The following is an 18,696-nucleotide window of genomic DNA, read 5'->3' as shown; positions in this document are numbered from 1 at the left end:
TTTGAACAGTAGTATCTGTTCTATTATTTCTTTTTGAAGGCTTTAAATTAAACCACAAATTGATGTCTGAAGGCTAAATGTTGTTGAAAAACATTTTTTTTTTTTTTTATTTGTCAGACATTACAATTTCCTGAAGACAATGTGACACGACGGAAGAACATGAGAAACACAGAGCACAGCGGCAAAGCTCACACACTAGGGGTTGTACCAGATCTTGCTTCCTATATGCCACTGTTAATGTAACACGGGGAAACTCATAGTATAGGGAACACAAGAGAACATTTTAATGCCCTAGATATAGTCAGAGATTTAACTAAATAGAAATCTCTAGCAATAATAATAGTAGGGAGTAATAGTTTCAACATTAAGGTAGTATTGTGTAATGTAGTAATGTGGGTCGTTCTACCAATATGCTGACTACTCTCAAATGCTGTATAATATATTTCATAAATTTAAAATAACAGCCACTTTAGACATTTCACAACATTTACACACAAATATATATTGGACATGTAGAGACCTGAACAAAGAAAACATTTAGACATACCTTATACATACCTTAGACATAATTATAAAAACAGCAATGCTAATAAAATAACATTTTCTGAAAGCTGCAGGTAAATTCATGTCATTTGTGCAAGAAGAATCTTTGTAATTGTAACACAGTACAATCTTATATAGAATAGAATATTCTCTTCTCTGTGCGTATTTCTAACCAGTAAGAGCTCATAATTGCTCTATTCTGTTTTACATTTCCCTTGTCATTAATTATTATTAATTAGCCTTTTCCTTTTAGATGTCCAGCATGTACCATCTACCCATCAGAAGCAGAAGCATCCCATCTGTTTTGATTGCTTACAACTGTTTTTTTTTGTTTTAATGGAAGTCATCCATAATTCCACTGATTTCTCCCTATTCGTGGGAAGACAAGTATGCCACACAAGTATGGCTTTTTTAAATAACTAGGTCCAAGGCACACAGTAGCTCCTCCCCCTGTAACAGGTGCTGCCGTCCAGTCACAGGCGCATTTACCTCACAGTCGTAACGGGTAAGCTGGGGGAGGGGCATAGTTATGGCTCCACCCTCTGACGATCTGCTCAACAATCTACTGGCGACATCTAAGGGGGAAAAACAGAGAAAGAGCAATTTTAAATGAAAAACAACTGGTCTCACAATATTTGCAAGGATTTCACACACTGACTTCTTGTCTCCATGGTGACATACCAGATGGCAGCAACAGTATCGTGGCATGACGAATCCCTTCTGCTGATGAAGCATCTGATTTTCTGATCTTTTTCTCGGGAAAATCAGTCACCAACTGCAACACAGACCCCTGGAAGAAAGCACACATCAACAGTCACTCATAAACTCTTCTTATACATATGAATAAAATATTAACATAATTTGCAGTAACGAATAGACCCAGAAATTGTAGATAACTGTTATTATTTGTCTGAAAGATGTAAACACCCTAAAGAGGTCTATTTTGCTATAATGCCCAGCTGCCTGCACATTATAAAAATGTATTTTTATTGTATTCCATGAACTGATTGACCACTCAGAATCAAGTATGCAATAATACACATTAAAGCTCTCACATACCAGCCTTATTGCTTCAGACAGAGGTATGGTCTCAAGTTTCCTCTTGAGTAGCTTCGGGTTGGTCTGACATTTAGAAGAAATATCACTGTCTTGAATAACTTCTCTGGAGAGTTACAGAGCGAAACAGGAAGAGAGAAAGAACGGCAACAGAAAACAGATTGTTACTGAATAACTATTTATTAGTACATCTGTTAAGAGTTTATTTGCAGCACAGATCTGATCAACAGAGCATGTCTCTCTGAGGATGAGCCCTCACCTGCTGTTGTCCTGCTCTGTGGATCTAGTGTTCTGCTGAACGGTGTCACTGGACACCAAGACTGGAGGGGCTGCTGGGATAGCAGGGGCAGTTTGCCTGCTGCTGGAGGGGGTCAGTTCTAGTGCTGAACCTGGGCTGGAACACATCGACTGGGCTGGAGAAACAGTCCGCAGCTGGAAATCATCATCCATGGGAATGTATGGAGCTAACATCTCCAGATCCAAACCCACTCCCTATAATCATCATAACCATCAGCACAATACAACTTTAAATGGTGCACTACGTTTTTTATGTTGTGTTGCTTGATATACTGCAAGTCATCTTGGACTTATATTGACATGTGTGTGGATGCAGTAGATCATCAACTCATCTACTGTACCTGTGTATTAAAGTGTGTCTTGGACTCCATATCCATGGAAAACAGTCTCTCCACGTGATCTGGTTTTAGCTGGTCACTTAATTCTGAATCCACAGGGAGATCAACCTGAACATAAACAAACAACCCACTGATGTCACATTTAATATACATTTTTATATATAAAAAATATATATATATCAAGTACTAAAAGTGTGAAAGGTATGAGATGTACTATAAAATGGTGACTAGTCTCCACCTGGGATCTGGAAGAATCAGAAGACGAAGATTGTGGGAAGCGGAAGTCGTCAGGTTGTAGATGGGCTGTGGAGGCATCATCATCATTTAGGGAGGAACAGGGAGGTGAGAGGGGTGAGAGGGGTAGCAGTACACTTGAAGAGGGCAACATGACATCGTTGTAGAGGGGAATATCTGTCAGCACAGAGATCGCTGAGTCTGCAAGAAATTAACATAAGGATGTTAAAATCACATACTTTCTTATAAATGGTCAAAATATAAATAGAATTCATGTATAAATATGAATAATGTTTAGTTATTGTTTTATGGACTGTGATTAATAGGATTACATTGCACGAGTCAAACGATGTCATGTATGAGCATGTGAATGTATGACATGTATTTTATGAAATTGTTTCATCAAAACCAATCCTTTTCTCTAGATGTTTAATGTTGTATTCCCAACATCATGCATGCAGCTTGCTTTATTAATGATGAAATATTCTGAGGTCATGTAACAGCAATGCAGCATATGGTTGTTTGAATTAAAGTATTGTTGCATACTGCATGTGTCATTCTTAAAGTATTTTTAAAAAAAAAAGTTTATTTAAAGGTCCCGTACTTCGTAATCCCATGTTTCAAACTTTAGTTAGTGTGTAATGTTGTTGTTAGAGAATAAATAAAATCTGTAAAATTTTAATGCTCAAAGTTCAATGCCAAGAGAGATATTTTATTTAACAGAAGTCGCCTTCATCGAACGGCCAGTTTGGACTACATCCCTCTACTTCCTTCTTTAATGACGTCACTAACCTCCGCCCACAGGAATACACAAAAAAGGGGGCGTGGTCTTGTTGCGCTCCCACGGAGAAGAGCAAGAGTTGCGTTTGTAGAGTGTGTTTGTCTTCATGTCGTCGAAACGGTGTTATTTTCATCATGCAGTCCAATCACCTTTGTTTGGCCTTCCCAGAGACGCTGTACTTAGAGATCAATGGTTACAATTTATGTTTAACTCGGTTCCCGAAAATTATAATTGTGGTATCCTTACTGCAATAGTTAATGTTGGACTGCAGTGCACATTATGGCCACAAGAGGGGACTATGTTTATGTATATGGCTGTTTTCCGTATGAGGTACTCTTCTGAGTGAGTGCTAACGCTGTACATTTTCTGTCACTGCTTGTGGAGATTAAAGAGTTCAGTCTCTCGGGAATTATTGTCTTTTGTGTTCATTCGGCACAACTCCACAATAATCCGCATGTAAAACTATGTGCAGCACACGTTATGGTAAGAGGCGTGACCTTTCCGGGCAAGGAGCGCTAAGCTGCTGTTGAATCACAACACAGGAACAGCTGGCACAATCAGAACTCGTTACGTATTTCTGAAGGAGGGACTTCATAGAACAAGGAAGTCATCAGCCTGTTTTTATGACAGTGGAAACAGCGGTATACAGATAAGTAAATTATGTGAAAAATACTGTGTTTTTTTACATGCGAAACATGAACACATGTTATATTGCACACTATAAACACAATCAAAGCTTAAAAAAAAACACGAAAAACGGGACCTTTAAGATTATTTAAAAGTAGGCACTAAGCAATATACAATATATACTACACAGTATGCTAATATTCCATTCAAACATACCCAATTTGATGCTATTAAATTCAGATTACACAACATCAACTTAATGAAAAGCACACAGAATTTACTGCAGAATGAAATTGTGTGAATGACCCTGAAAATGGTCTCATGTCAGAGCAACTAATACATATGATTTAGATGAATCAGTAGCTGTTTCCATAAACTTATTTTTAGGCAAATTTTGGGACATCACATCAAAAACGCTGGATGGAAATGTCAAGATGCGCAAAATTCTAATAAAAAAAGGTATGTGCTCAGTTGAGATGTGCATAAACTACGATGGAAACACATTTACAGAATAAATCCCTTGATGTGCAAAAAAAAATAAATTGACTTTGCCTCAACAATGGATGTGATTAGACTAATCAGAAGCCCAATTTCATTGCACAGCATCTCACAAGTTGGTTTGGTTATTCTGAAATGCCTGAGCCAATGTCTGTCATCAAAATGATTTGGTATAATTTCCTCCTACAACTGTCTCACACGACTGCGTTCCTAAAACACCAGGCATCTGCCTGCCGCAACTTTAATTTTTCATTATAGATACAGTATTTTGTGACAATTTCCCAGTAAGTGGGAATTTTTTTTTCTCTGCAACACATGGGATGGAAACAGTGCTTTATTTGCAAATGTTTTATCCACTATTCCATTTTGCAACTTTGGATAGAAATATAGCTAGTGTGGAGTTCAGACCTGTGTTGGTGATATCCAGTGTGAGGACAGGGTCTACCACAGTCAGAGCCTCTGGTTCCCCCTTCAGGCTGTCATTTAGCTCCTCACCCACAGGCTCTTCTTCCTTTCCATCCCTCTGTTTTCCCTTCTCTTTTAACTCAGCCATGGTTACTTCAGCCCCAAGGGACTCCTCTTGGTGTTCTTCCTGTTCCTGTTTTATTTTTTTGTTGTTGGTTTGCTGAAGGGACAGGATTTGTTTGGGCTGTTCAATTCCACTGCAATGGATGAATGGATGAAAATAATGGCATTCATACAAACACAAGTACATATTGGTATTCAGGCAGACAAATATTTAAATGAATACTAGGACTACTGTGTGAAGTCCCACCTGAGGATGTAGTTGACGCAGACCACACACTGTGGCTGGGAGTTTTTACTGTTATAGATCACAGTGGCCTGAGTCTCGGCCCAAACAAATCCTCCTGATTTAGCCAGCAGCCGGTACTGTCCGGTACACACTTGTCCCTTTACAAACACTGCAGAGAGAGACATATAAAGCATTATGATATACCTTAATTTAGATCTCCATAAATGAACAGCATTTATATGATCTTACGGTTGTGGTGCGTTTTGGTCATGTGGTCAGAATCCAGCGCATGATAGTATTCATACACAGAATGCTGCAACAGATCCACTGGATCAAAACCCAACAGCTCTGTGATCCTGCAAACACACACAGGTTGCATGCTGCTCTGTGACACTTCAGCTTTCACAAGTTACCACTAGATGGCGAAGAAATCAAGTCCATAAATCTGGCCCTTCAGTCCACAGACTCTCTCTGCATCAGAAAATGCATACTTCCCTACTAATGTCTCAATATGTCTCAATACCCAGTAGTCCTGAAACCATGGGCAAAAATACCCAGATGACCTACTTCACATGTTTTCTGATAATAACTTTAGTTTTGTTGTTATTAGGGCCCACCCAAGCCCCAAAGGGCTTGGTGTGCCCTGGTGCATGAAGTAATTTGAATGCCCTTGAATGCATTTCAAAAACTTGGTCCAAATATTTTAAATACTTGCACAAGTATATATGTACAAAACTCAGTACACAAATAGATCTTATCGAGCCGAACAACTTTCGCACTGAAAGTCTGATGCCAGCACAACAGAAAGTCGGCTAATCAGGGTTTTTGTGAAAAGCGCATACGCAGAACTTTTTTAATACTCCTACTAGGGAATTTATGCAATTGGCACCAAACTCTGTCAACATGATGCCAAGACATTAGTCATGCTTAATTGCAATTGTATTTTTGATATCTTGAATGGTTTGGCAGTGGCACGGCAATAATTTTATGCTGGAAAAAAAGGGAAACAGTAAGTGTGATATAACTTCTGCATACATGGTCTTCAGCTGTGTGTTCGTTGAATGGATGTGACTATTGTGAGTCAAAATCATAGCACCACCAACTGGCAGCAGGAAGTGTGTCACTTTCAAATTGCTTTGAAAATGTCAAGACACGGATGATTTAAAACTGTGATAGGATTTTTGATATCTTGAATACGGTTGCCATGGCAAGGTGTCAAACTTTAATATTATTTTCGGTTATTTTTGAGGCTCTTAGCATGCTTAGAATTTGGTGGCGCCGGGGCTTGGGCCTGTCATCGGTGCTTGCAGCTATATTTTTATTCTTTCTAGTTAGAAATAATGACATGATTTACAATTTTAACATTTTTAAAGGTTTATACATTTGACATTATTCTAGTAATGCAGAGAAAACATATATGCTGCCAACTTAATAGAATGTAAGAATTTTCCAAATAAAATTTGAATTAGTTTTTAATATAATCTATATACACTAATGTTCAAAAGTTTGGGGTCAGAACAATCGTTTCATTTTTTTAATTGTCTTTTATGCTCTCTAATTCCGTCAATGTTACGATCCTTCAGAAATCATCTTAATATGCTGATTTGATGCTCAAGAAACATTTCTTATTGTTAAGAATGTTGAAAGGTTGGAAAACCCCAGATCTATGCAATGAACATCAGTCATTTAAAGTGTGACTTAAGTGTTCAAAAGCCCACCCTATAATAAATGATGCTCAGATGTTAGAGTCAGATGTTGCTGCTGTCAGCACAGAAGCATTTAATTTTGTGCTGAGCAGAGCAGGTGTTATTGTACAACACTCATAGGTGCTGGGACTTTACCTCTCATCGCAGTAGGTGAAGCGCATATCTAAAGTGTGGCGGCTGAGGAACGTTCTAGAATCCAGAGGAGCCTCAATGTTTGCTGGGTGGGGAATAGACTCACAGATAAGCACCAGGTACGTTGAGCACACATTTTTTTCCTCACACACACCCTTCGCAACACCATCTGCTGTGTGGATATGGCCCGAACAGCGCAGCACCTGTCAAAGAGAAAGGCTGATAGGGATAAATATGTATCCAAATTCACTGTATAGATACATTCAGAGTACCCCTGCTGTCACCAGTGATGGGAATAAAGGCATTATAAATAAACAGCGTCACTAAATGAATTAATTTTTCAGTAACGAGTAATCAAACGAATTACTGTTTCCCCCACTACAACGCCGTTATTGTTACTGACAATAAAAAGAGGCGTTACTATAATTGAGCTCACTAAAGTGGTTTTCATCCAAGTAGGCTCTCTCTCAGCCATAAAACCTGCAAAGTTTTTTCTCTGGTGTGTGTTGGGGTGGGACACAGGCTAACTGATGATGATTGGTGTGTGACTAGAGATGATAGACCTGCAAAGTGTTTTGTTGTAAAGAAATAGTACAGGTTAGTCACACACAAATATAATATTAAACTTTGATAATGTACAATGCTCTGTGTGTGTGCCTGTGTAAGAGCATGCAAGCGGTGTGAGAGCTCAAACCAGAATACCCTTTGTGATATGCTGGATCGAAAATACAGTACAGTCCAAAAGTTTGGAACCACTAAGATTTTTTATGTTTTTAAAAGAAGTTTCGTCTGCTCACCAAGGCTACATTTATTTAATTAAAAATACAGTAAAAACAGTAATATTGTGAAATATTATTACAATTTAAAATAACTGTTTTCTATTTGAATATATTTCACAAAGTAATTTATTCCTGTGATGGCAAAGCTGAATTATCAGCATCGTTACTCCAGTTTTCAGTGTCACATGATCCTTCAGAAATCATTCTAATATGCTGATCTGCTGCTCAAGAAACATTTAATGTGTACAATTGTACAAAATATTTGTGTACAATATTTTTTTTCAGGATTATTTGATGAATAGAAAGTTCAAAAGAACAGTGTTTATCTGAAATCTAATCTTTTGTAACATTATAAATGTCTTTACTGCCACTTTTGATTGATTTAATGCATCCTTGCTGAATAAAAGTATTCATTTCTTTAATTTCTTTTCAAAAAAATAAAAATAAAAATTCTTACTGACCCCAAACTTTTGAACGGTAGTGTATAATGCTACAGAAGCTTTGTATTTCAGATAAATGCTGTTCTTTTGAACTTTCTATTCATCAAGGAATCCTGAAAAAAAGTACACCACTTTTTTCAACATTGAAAATAATCATAAATGCTTATTGAGCAGCAAATCAGCATATTAGAATGATTTCTGAAGGATCATGTGACACTGAAGACTGGAGTAATGATGCTGAAAATTCAGCTTTGCATCACAGGAATAAATTACTTTGTCAAATATATTTAAATAGTACACAGTTATTTTAAATTGTAATAATATTTCACAATATTACTGTTTTTACTGTATTTTTAATTAAATAAATGTAGCCTTGCTGAGCAGACGAAACTTCTTTTAAAAACATTAAAAATCTTAGTGGTTCCAAACTTTTGGACTGTACTGTATGTGAAAAGTTTTTTCTAGTCGTTCTATTAGTTGTTCTTTTAAGCCATTAGTTGACTAATCACATTTATATTAGAATAATATAAATAATATTGTACTGGAGAGAATAAACCATAGTAATATAGGCAATATAGCACTCAAGCGCACACATAAAGCTTGCCATAAAGAACTGGCAAAAGTAATGATTATGAATCTGACAAAAACAGAGGAGAAATTTTAATTGTTTATTAATAAACTAGTGTTTTCTGAATCGGTGTCAGCCGTAAAGATGAAGTTGACATTGCTGACTCTCATCATTTCCGCATATACTGGACGCGCCTAGAGAGAGCATGCACATTTCATTCGGATTACATAATCAGAGAGTAGCCAATTTCTTTTCATTTTGTATTATTTTGTGTAAAAGTACATATTTCAAACTTTCTATAGATATATGAGAATGCGTATCAATAGTACGCAAGTGTAATCTCGTAGAATATATAAGCCAAAATGAGTTCATGCGCATACTCTTGATACGCATTCTCATGAGAATAGGTTCATTTCTAATGTCTGTGAGGCAAGCAGCCTATACACTGAGTTTTGATTCATTTAACCTATAAGACGCGCTCCAGTTCATGTGCAAGTGATCGCGCTGGCACCTCCATGTCATGATTATGTTGTCTGCTATATTTGCTTCTTATTTATTAAATCCAGGCAACTGGTTAATGAAACATTGATTAAAATTAAGATACAATTTTTACAAAATGAAATTCACTTTAAAGAAAGGCTTTCTACAAAACAAAGCTTAATGAAGTGGTCAAAATCATGTCTGACCCACTCCATGTCTCCGATATATTGTGCATCTTATGATGTATCTTATCTTACGCATGCTGTTCACTTTTCATAATCAAATAGATTAAATTAAAAAAATAACATTAATAGGCCTATATAAACATAAATATGAAACTAAATATGTTTTCTTTAATGACTACGAACATGTATAGTATAGTACAGTACAGAGAAATTTCATGTCTTGAGCAAGAGTGAATCATGAGTCACGAGTCGGATTAAGCAGAATTTTTTTTAGACTTATTTGTTAGCCAGTTGTGGTCTGTGTTTTGATATTAAAATTTCTAAACCATCTATTGTGTTTTATTGTTCCACCATAGTAATGATAATATTTACAATAATATATTGAATTTGATATGTGTCTCTCGCATTGTCCCACAGCAACATTGAAATAGTTTAGATTAGTGTACAATATTTTATAATAATAATTTATTCTATTTACTGTCTATTTCATTCATTTAACATATTTAATATTGGGGGCTTCCAAGTTATTTGACATATTTGAAAAAAAATAAATAAAAAGTAAAGCAATAGTTACTTTCCCTGGTAATTAGTTACTTTTATAATGATGTAACTCAGTTAATAACTCAGTTACTATTTTTGACAAGTAACTAGTAACTAATTACTTTTTTTAAAGTAATGTGCCCAACACTGGCTGTCACAGGGTCAAAAGTGAAGCTCAAGTAGGGGGTAGTACCTTCCAGGAGGCAGATTTGACATTGACAGTGCGCCCTCTGCTGGTCAGTGTACATTTCATCCTCAATAGAAAACTTCTGTTTGTGTGCAAGTCCTTTGCTTTCTTGGACAGACCTGAAGGGGGGAAAGGGAGAGAGATGAGTGTGAGTGAGGAGTGATCATTACTGTGACTGAGAGAGAGAAAGACCAGAGTATTACCATTCCTGTGTGCCAGCATTTCTCTGAGCTCCTCATGATCACATGGATGAGTAAACTCAAACACACTGTGTCCAGTTAGGTCGATCTACAGGGGTAAAAAAATGGTTTAATACACATAATTCATGTCATTATTCACATTTCTAAGGCCTGGCTACACATTCATAGCTCCATTAGAGATTCAGTGCAACATCAGTGCATCTTACAATAAAAGATGGAGGATACTTTAAACTGATCAAAAGTGACAGCAGTGACATTAATAATGTTTAAAATATTTCTTTTTCAAATAAATGCTGTTCTTTGAACTCTCTATTAATCAAAGAATCCTAAAAAAAAAAAAGATCCATGATTAATCAAATAAATGAAGCACTGGTAAGCGTAAGAGACTTCTTTCAAAAGCATAAAAATCTTTATAATTTTTATCTTATTTTGGAAATAAAAGTGTAATTTCTGCTCCACTAGCAATGTAACTGTGATTTAACTGAAAATTAAACATTTTGCAATTCTGTTTTGTCCCACTAGTAGTGCACACACTTCACCATTAAGCATTGCAAAGTATCAAACTGAATCATATTATTACTACATTTAAGATTTTGTAATGTCATTGCATTGTAACATTCATAACAAGATCTAATTATTGACAGTTATTGTTCTGAAACTAGACTTCTAATGTGAGTCACGTGCATGTGTAATCAAGATGTTCTGAAATACACCTAAAATCACCTGAGGTAGGCCTAGACACTTGCTGACATTCTCTGACAGGTAGACAATGTCACCATCAGCAGAAAGAACCATGAGAAACCCATCCAGAGCTTTCAGATATGAACTGTTCCACTGAGAGTCCAATTCAGTCTCCACATTCAGTACATCTAAAGAGAGACAAAAATAAACATGCAGACCTACTAAATTAATTCACTGCACGATCTCACTAAACATTTGTCCTCTCTCACCTGTGTTCAGTAGTTTACGCAGACGCAGGTAACTGAGTGCAAGTCTCATGACTGATGCTTTATCCAGGTTAGAGGTGGTGCTGTGGGGGAGGGGCAGTTCTCTGGCCAGTTCATAAAACACCTCCGATTCTTTTCCTCTCCGACAACGTGCTGCGTCTCGGGATTTCTCCTTCCTTCGCTCTGAACTCACCCTATATCACAAACACACACACGTGTATAAATCATATCAGAGGGGCATGTGCTGTCAATGCCTTCACCTGTGTGCTGTCAAACTGTAAAAAAAATACATCAAAGAGCTTTGAAATACACACATAGGTTTCACGGCGTATAAACCAGCTGCAAACATTAAGCAAAGGTGCAGTCTGGCATGCAAAATTAAAAGGGTGCTGCAACAAATGTCGACTACAGGATATGATGCCACATTAATAAATAAAAAATAAATAAATATAATATAATGTGCGTAGCTGTATTTTGTAGTGTTGTGTAATTTTGTGTATGAGGTCAGGCATGGCAATTCTTCTGAACTGAGGACAGTTGCTTTATTAACATACTCGATGGAGACACAGCAGGTAAAACCGATTTCACACACACACACACACATGCACAAAGATCCTACTGTACAGTTACTGTTACTGACATCATGATGTTTGCCGTGAGCTGTCCTCGGGGCAAATATGGAAAATCCTGAGCTCATAAAACATCCGTGGACAAGACTATTCAGAGATGTCAACAGTGTTTAATTAACTCTCATTGATTTATATTACCTCCAGCTCTGTCTCTCTTTCAGGATTTAATTCATGAGAAACCTTATTTTTCTGCCACTAAGGGGGTTTACACGACAGCCTTTTTAACTAAAAACAAAAAACTTTTTATGCATTTTGGGGTGTTTTGAGGGCCTGAAAACGCAAACTTTTGAAAATGGTTTTCAAAGTGCAAGTTTTGGAAAAATTATACCGTTATCAGTGTGAAAACGGCAAAAAAAGTGGATCTGTGAAAACGGTGACGGCATGCACGTGTGCATTACGTGTTGAGCCTACTCTATAGAGTACCTCAGAGACGACGTGTTTTTGTAGGCCAACCCGGAAGTTCCCTCAATTGAAAGCCTATGCATTTTTTCCCATAGACTTTTGGAAAATCACAAAAAATAAGCTCTGTGTTTAACAAAAGGTTATGATGCTTACACGTTTTGTCTATGAAGATAATCTTTACAAGTTAACACAACATTTATAGATTTTGAAGCCTAAATAAAGTCGTCAGATATAAAAAGCTAACAGTAGGCTATAAACGGACTACAGCACACCATAGCTGTGGATCAACGTCATCACCACCAAGCTTCCTCAAACTTTAACTCGCTTCCGGGTTTTGCATACAAAAACACGTCATCTCTGAGGTACTCTATATGCATGTGCATTTGGCGCGAGAGCTCTCTAAAACATAGCATATGTGCGCAGGAGCGTAGTCTTTCTTTACAAAGTGACATTTCTTCTAGTTTCAGTTATTAGCAGATATTCTGCATTATAACTTCATTTAAGGATAAAATGTGAAGATAGATATTTCTGTGTGTGTGGTTCATGTATATACCCTACATTATGCAGACAAAATATCCCTGCAAAGACACCAATATCCGAAATCCTTGTCCTTGTGGAGACATTTTTTGGTCCCCATGAGGAAAACAGCTTATAAATCATATTAAGTGATGTTTTTTGAAAGTGTAAATATGAAGAAATTTTTCTATGATAGGTAGGCTTAGGGTTAGGGGATAAAATATACAGTTTATACAGTATATCATTCGTTATGTCTAATGATGTCTAATCAAATCATTATGTCTACGGAATGTGCATGTGTTATTTTCGGTCTCTTGGGCCCCTCATGAGACAAGATATGGCTATACATTAAATGATGTACACAAACATACACTCTTGAACTCTGAGCTCACTTTGAGGTCTCTACACTGATACAGTGCAGTTAGAGCGTCTGGATGCTGGCCAGCCAATTGCCTTAAAAGCAAATGCTATAGAAACCTCAGTCATCTCACCCCTCTTCCTGTCTGTTTCTCTGAAAAACTCCACCTGCATTATCTGCAAATGCTATTTCGGATACAACAGAACAGTGAAGACAAAAAAAGGAAGTTGATGAAGTGATGTACCAACAAACACACAAGAGCATTCAGTCACCCCGCTGGTCATTTCCCATTCAACAATCAGTTAAAAATATACGATGAAGCAAATGGGGATTCATGAGGTCTTATTATGTATATGTACTTGAGACGCAGTGGACATGTTTAGCACAAAACAATACACAACTGAAGGCCTATTACTAATACATTTCTATCATTCATTAGCATATCTGAGTAACCTTCACACCACAATGACCTTGACTCAATGGTAGCCATGCCTCATAGCAACAATATGCAGGTTTGTGGTTTAGGTTTTTTGTGTGTACAATCTTTTCAACATCAGTAAGTGGTTAATAATAGTTTTTTGGGGTTTCTTACCAGATTATATTCCCATTTAACAATCACTTTAAAACATACAACTACCGCTAATTTAATGAATATAATTTGTAATAAATCTCAATATGAATATCCATTTTTCATACTGTACATTATAATGTTGTTATGCGTTTAAAACAGCTGATTTTAGTTTTTAGGGTTTTCTTTTTTTATTCAGACAAAATAAAAAAACTCTAATATTGACCATTTACCGATTATCAGGTTAAAAAAAATGATCAACTTACTGTATATTTAAAATCAGCGCATCCCTACCTAGAGTTCATCATTGAAAGAGCAACTGTGGACACCTTTTTTTGTGATCTGTCGAGAGGTTATGCATACAGCTCAAAATTTTAGTCTAAATATACTGTAGGATATATTACATCTGTAGGAGCTCTGTAGGAGGTTACCATTTACAATACATCTGTAGGAAGTCACAGATACTGTTATGAGATAACACAAAGTCTCACAACCCAACAGTAGCGTGGTGGAAAATGAGCTAACCACAAACCCCTGCTGAGAACATTAAAACATCAAACAGCACCATGTAGTATAATTGACAACAAAGGACCACAAAGGATCTTACACAACCGTTCTAGAAGTTATAATCCAATAAGGTTCAATTTGTTAACATCAGTTTATAGTTAATGCATTAGCTGAAATGTTTAAACTTGAATGGTTGAATGTTAATTTAGTGGTATGTATGTACAAATGAACCAAAATTAATAAAATGCTGTAAAAGTATATTGTTAGGTCATGCTACCTTATGCATTAACTAATGTCACTGAACTGACAATCATTATAAAGTGTAACCATATGAACACCTTTGAGCCACAACTAAAATCGTGTATCTAATATACTAAAAAAAGGCAGTTATGCTGATATAATATTCTAGAAGTCATCTCAGATTTGCTGAGCCAGACTGTGGAGAGCAGACAGACGGAGCCTTTAGCATGATCACAGCCCCCTCTGTGAGACGCTCTGTGCCCCTCAGCATGCTTTAATAATAATGATCCAATAAGCTTCCCGTCAGTCAACCTGTTCTCTGTTTTCCCTCCTTCTGACCAGTACAAACTGCTTTCTGCAGGGGACTACATGATTCATTATTTATTACCCACACACATAAGGCACACTTACTATGGTCTAAATATTTCAGCAAGGACAGTGCACACACGCTCTTTCAGAAAAACATCTCTGTTTAATGCATCTCAACTATATTTTGCAACCTTGATCATTAGTATGAAAAATGGTAATGAGTCCATAACCAGAAATAATGCTTGATTCTCTCTTTCTGAACTTCAAAACAGCAGAAACACTCACAGTGCATGCGAGAAAGATATAACAGGACATGATATAGGATCATGTCGGCTTTTCAATAGAATCTAGGTTAATGCCATTATTCTGAGCTTTAAAGCGCTCATGCAACATTTAGAGCGTCTTGGCATCCTGTGTATATGTTATTAGGCATTATAACACATCCAGTAAATACAATGCCCTGCATTAACCACAGACCTATTAATGAAATCTATTCTAAAAGAGGGCCAATTACAGAACCCACGACAAGACGTCGAGCAGAACATTATTCAAGCAAAGGTCAACATCCTTCATCAGCTATCTGATAAATAAAGTCTCTTCTGTTTACGAATTCTGTTTCTAAGAGGACGAATGGCTGGTTTGATAAGTGCAGAAGCAGCCTAACCTTTCTCAGCTTCATTTTACACCCCTGCAAATGACAGCAACGACAGGCCACAAGCTGATAGCACACAGGGGACCTTTACCATAGTGCCAAGAGGAGAGGTGTCAGCTGATCCAGAGCTACAACAAAGGGCTTTCAGAGGAGAGCAGAGCAACACCAAAAGATCTCATGCATGTATTTGCACATTTAAAATGGGTGACACCTTACATTTTACACTTTAAACAAATTTCAATTGGAAATACTGCCTTACGTAATAAAATTGGAATTCAATGTTTAATGTAGCCTAATTTAACTATTATAAACAATTACATTAACATGTACATTCTAATGTACTGTAAAGTGCATTTTAGCTATATCACCTCATAAAAACCAAAACTCGCCCAATTCATAATAGGGTGCAAGAAATATGTTCTTAATTTCAAATGCCGGCTCTTGAATAGATTTAAGCACATAGCCCCACTCTTTAATTAAATGGCAATAGGCTGTATCATCCTGTAGTGATTTTAAAGGAAGAGATGATCAATCAAACCCACTATGCATAATATGTGATGTGGAGGTTCAACGGGTTCAGCAGAAATCCTTCAGCACTGCGCATGTGCAAAAAAAAAAAAACCTATGAGAATTGACAAACCCAAACTCAGATCTGTGAGACGACCAAAATGTGAATCCATTAAAAAAAGAACTCAGTTCTTTGGCCTTGAAAGTAGAGTAACGAAATGTTCAGACCGGCTTTGTGAACCGGGTCAACCGATTCATTGGAAAATTTGAATTAAACGATTCATTCACTGACTAAACGAACCTCGGCGAATACCAGCGCAAATCAGTTGTGACTGACGGTGCGTTCAGTTGTTATGTTTGGTTCGATTAAAACGAACCCTGGTGCGATTGCTTTGTTGGTGCGGTTCATTTGAGCATGTGTGAACGCTGCCATCCGAACCCTGGTGCGCACCAAACAAGCGGACCGAGACCGCTGAAAAGATGGGTCTCAAGTCCGCTTCCAAACGAACTCTGGTGCGGTTCGAATGATATATGAACGCAACACGGACCAAAGACATGTAAACGAACCAAAAACAGGAAGATGAGACCCTAAAAGGGCAGAATCCTCACGCATATCGTTTTTTTTTTCTCGTCATAGTCGCGAGTTTGCCCATCACAGGCATCAGACGCGCGTCTCCGCGCAGAAGATAAGTTTGTGTGTGTGACGGAGGGATTCCCGCGGCTGTTTTGACTCCTTTACACATTTTATAAGTTCTTCACGGGTTCCAAGCTGGCCAAAATGCCATTATATGCAAGATACACACACACAACGAGAGCATTTACCTCAGCGCACAGCATTGTTTTGGATGTTCAGTAAGTTCAGTCTCAAAATATGCATTACGTCATAAAATCCGACCAATCAGGTTGTGAATGTATCCCTATGCTTTAAGGTTTCGGTATCCTTCGGTTCGGTGATAAAATTGCCAATCTGAACGCTAATCGGACCAGGACTAAATGTTTTTTTTTTCTTGGTCCGAACCAAACGAACCGAACTACAAGTGTGAACGCACCCTTAGAGTCAGTGCACTTTTCTAAAGCAATGCTGTTTTTTCTATAACTCAAATAAGTAGTGTGTAATATAGCACAAAATCTTGCAAAACCTGCAAATGTGTGAGAAACCGTCACGGTTTCATTCACACAGGGGTATGAATTATAAATGTTACAACAGGTTATCCGGGCACAATCATAAAGACTACTGATAGCAACAACAAACAAAGGACAAAACAGAATTAAATCAACAACATTATTGCCAAAACAAGTCCATATCCAAACAGAAATTGGGGCTTGTTTACCTTTTTTTTCCAGGTGCGACTGAATCCATGGTCAAACGGGACTCCAACACACAAAAACCTTAGCTAAATCCCTTGTTCGCTCTAATTATGTCCAGTCCTAAATGTGCACTATACAGTAAGCGCAGCAAGAGTTCCAGTGTTCGAGTGATAAAGTTGAATCAAGTTGAAGTGATGCTTCGCCTTTCCTCTCTCGCTTTCTCCGCATCTGCCTGACGGGTCGCGTGGGCGAGCAGTCACATGCCTCTGAGTAGTCGGGAACGCGCTGTGGTGCTCCAGTGAGGATATTTATGGAACGATCAACCCTCCAATGGCCATTACACGCTCCTGTAGAAGCTGTCCCGCGCTCGCTGCTGTTGGATGTGCTTAATACACTAAAGATAATTGGATATTCAGAATTCATGAGGTCAAGTGTGATGGTTTCCAGCAAATAGCCTACATCAAGTGCCTATACCCAGAACGACTCTTACAAAATTTTGCATAGGTAACCACAGGGGCGCAACTGCACATTTGCTGAGAGGTACTATGCAAGATCATGGTTATCTGTAATCTTTAATCTTTAACCACTCTAATCTTTTCACTTACTTTTTTTCAAAAGATTAATGGGATGTTAAATAAAGACATAATGATATTTTTGTATGTTAGTATGTTAACTACATAGTGTTTTGTCTACTTGTGACTTTAATGAATATGACATTGAGCAATTGATATGATCAATTGATCCAGAAAATCCAAAGGATTCACATTTTTCAATTGCCACTCTATATCCCCTAACCCTCACAAGAAAACTTCCTGCATTTTACTGTCGATTTAACACGTTAATTAGATTAATTAATTACGATTAAAAAAAATTAAATTAATAAATAAAAATTATTTGCCTGCCTCAAACCTATGTAGGTCATCTGATGAGGAGGAATATAATACAGGGCAACAACTCACTATGCGATAGAGATTACAGAATGCAGAATGTCCATAAAACTCAAGATATAGGAACAAAAATGCCCCTTATTGAGTTTTTTTCTCATATTTATCATGAGTTAAGCAGTATCACAAAAGTAACAGATTTCAATATTACACGAGTGCTGTTTTTGTCCAAAATAAAGTGAGTGCAAAATGCAATAGGCCTACTTATTTTATACAACAGTTCAATAAGTTTATTGTTACTTGAGACAAAATATTGTCTGTTTTTGTAAAATTTTTGCCAATGAAAATATAAAGACAAAGCAGAACTGTTCGTCTCCACGCAGTACACAGCAGTGTTTCATTTCTGAATCTGCGTTTTGAATGTAACAAAAGTGATTCAGTGGACCATTCATAAAAGACTTGAAGCGGCGCTACACACAGACCGATTGGTGTATGACATCAAAGACTTACAGTGTTGTAGGTTA

The 18,696-nt window shown here is 37.2% G+C and overlaps 1 protein-coding gene across 3 annotated transcripts; it reads right to left on the bottom strand.

The window, feature by feature from the left end:
* Positions 1-130: 130 nt before the first annotated feature.
* hif1aa (hypoxia inducible factor 1 subunit alpha a) lies at positions 131-17,551 on the bottom strand. Of its 3 annotated transcripts, none has more exons than XM_067386503.1 (15): positions 17,312-17,551; positions 11,296-11,486; positions 11,069-11,214; positions 10,349-10,433; positions 10,152-10,264; positions 6,970-7,169; positions 5,378-5,484; positions 5,150-5,297; positions 4,783-5,036; positions 2,449-2,669; positions 2,238-2,342; positions 1,859-2,091; positions 1,603-1,705; positions 1,225-1,333; positions 131-1,118 (listed from the first exon to the last, which is right to left on the bottom strand). In XM_067386503.1, exons 1-15 carry the CDS (start codon positions 17,338-17,340, stop codon positions 955-957), a joined length of 2,208 nt encoding a protein of 735 aa, XP_067242604.1. In that variant the 5' UTR covers positions 17,341-17,551; the 3' UTR covers positions 131-954. The 3 variants fall into 3 exon arrangements, with proteins under 3 accessions (XP_067242604.1, XP_067242605.1, XP_067242606.1); XM_067386504.1 differs by having other exon boundaries at positions 2,473-2,669; XM_067386505.1 differs by lacking the exon at positions 17,312-17,551 and adding an exon at positions 16,803-16,924.
* Positions 17,552-18,696: the final 1,145 nt, after the last annotated feature.

This window comes from Chanodichthys erythropterus, chromosome 5, assembly GCF_024489055.1.
Source record: "Chanodichthys erythropterus isolate Z2021 chromosome 5, ASM2448905v1, whole genome shotgun sequence".
Lineage (NCBI taxonomy): Eukaryota > Metazoa > Chordata > Actinopteri > Cypriniformes > Xenocyprididae > Chanodichthys > Chanodichthys erythropterus.
Note: the sequence above shows the minus strand (reverse complement) of the source record. Positions and strands in the feature narration are given on the sequence as shown.

Coding starts and splice junctions, on each gene's coding strand:
- hif1aa (XM_067386503.1), bottom strand. CDS start 17,340: ATGGATTCAGTCGCACCTGGAAAAAAAAG. Junction 7,170..10,151: donor TCAAATCTGCCTCCTGGAAG/GTACTACCCCCT, acceptor TCTCTTTGACAG/GTGCTGCGCTGTTCGGGCCA. Junction 2,670..4,782: donor ACTGGATATCACCAACACAG/GTCTGAACTCCA, acceptor AATTTCTTGCAG/ACTCAGCGATCTCTGTGCTG.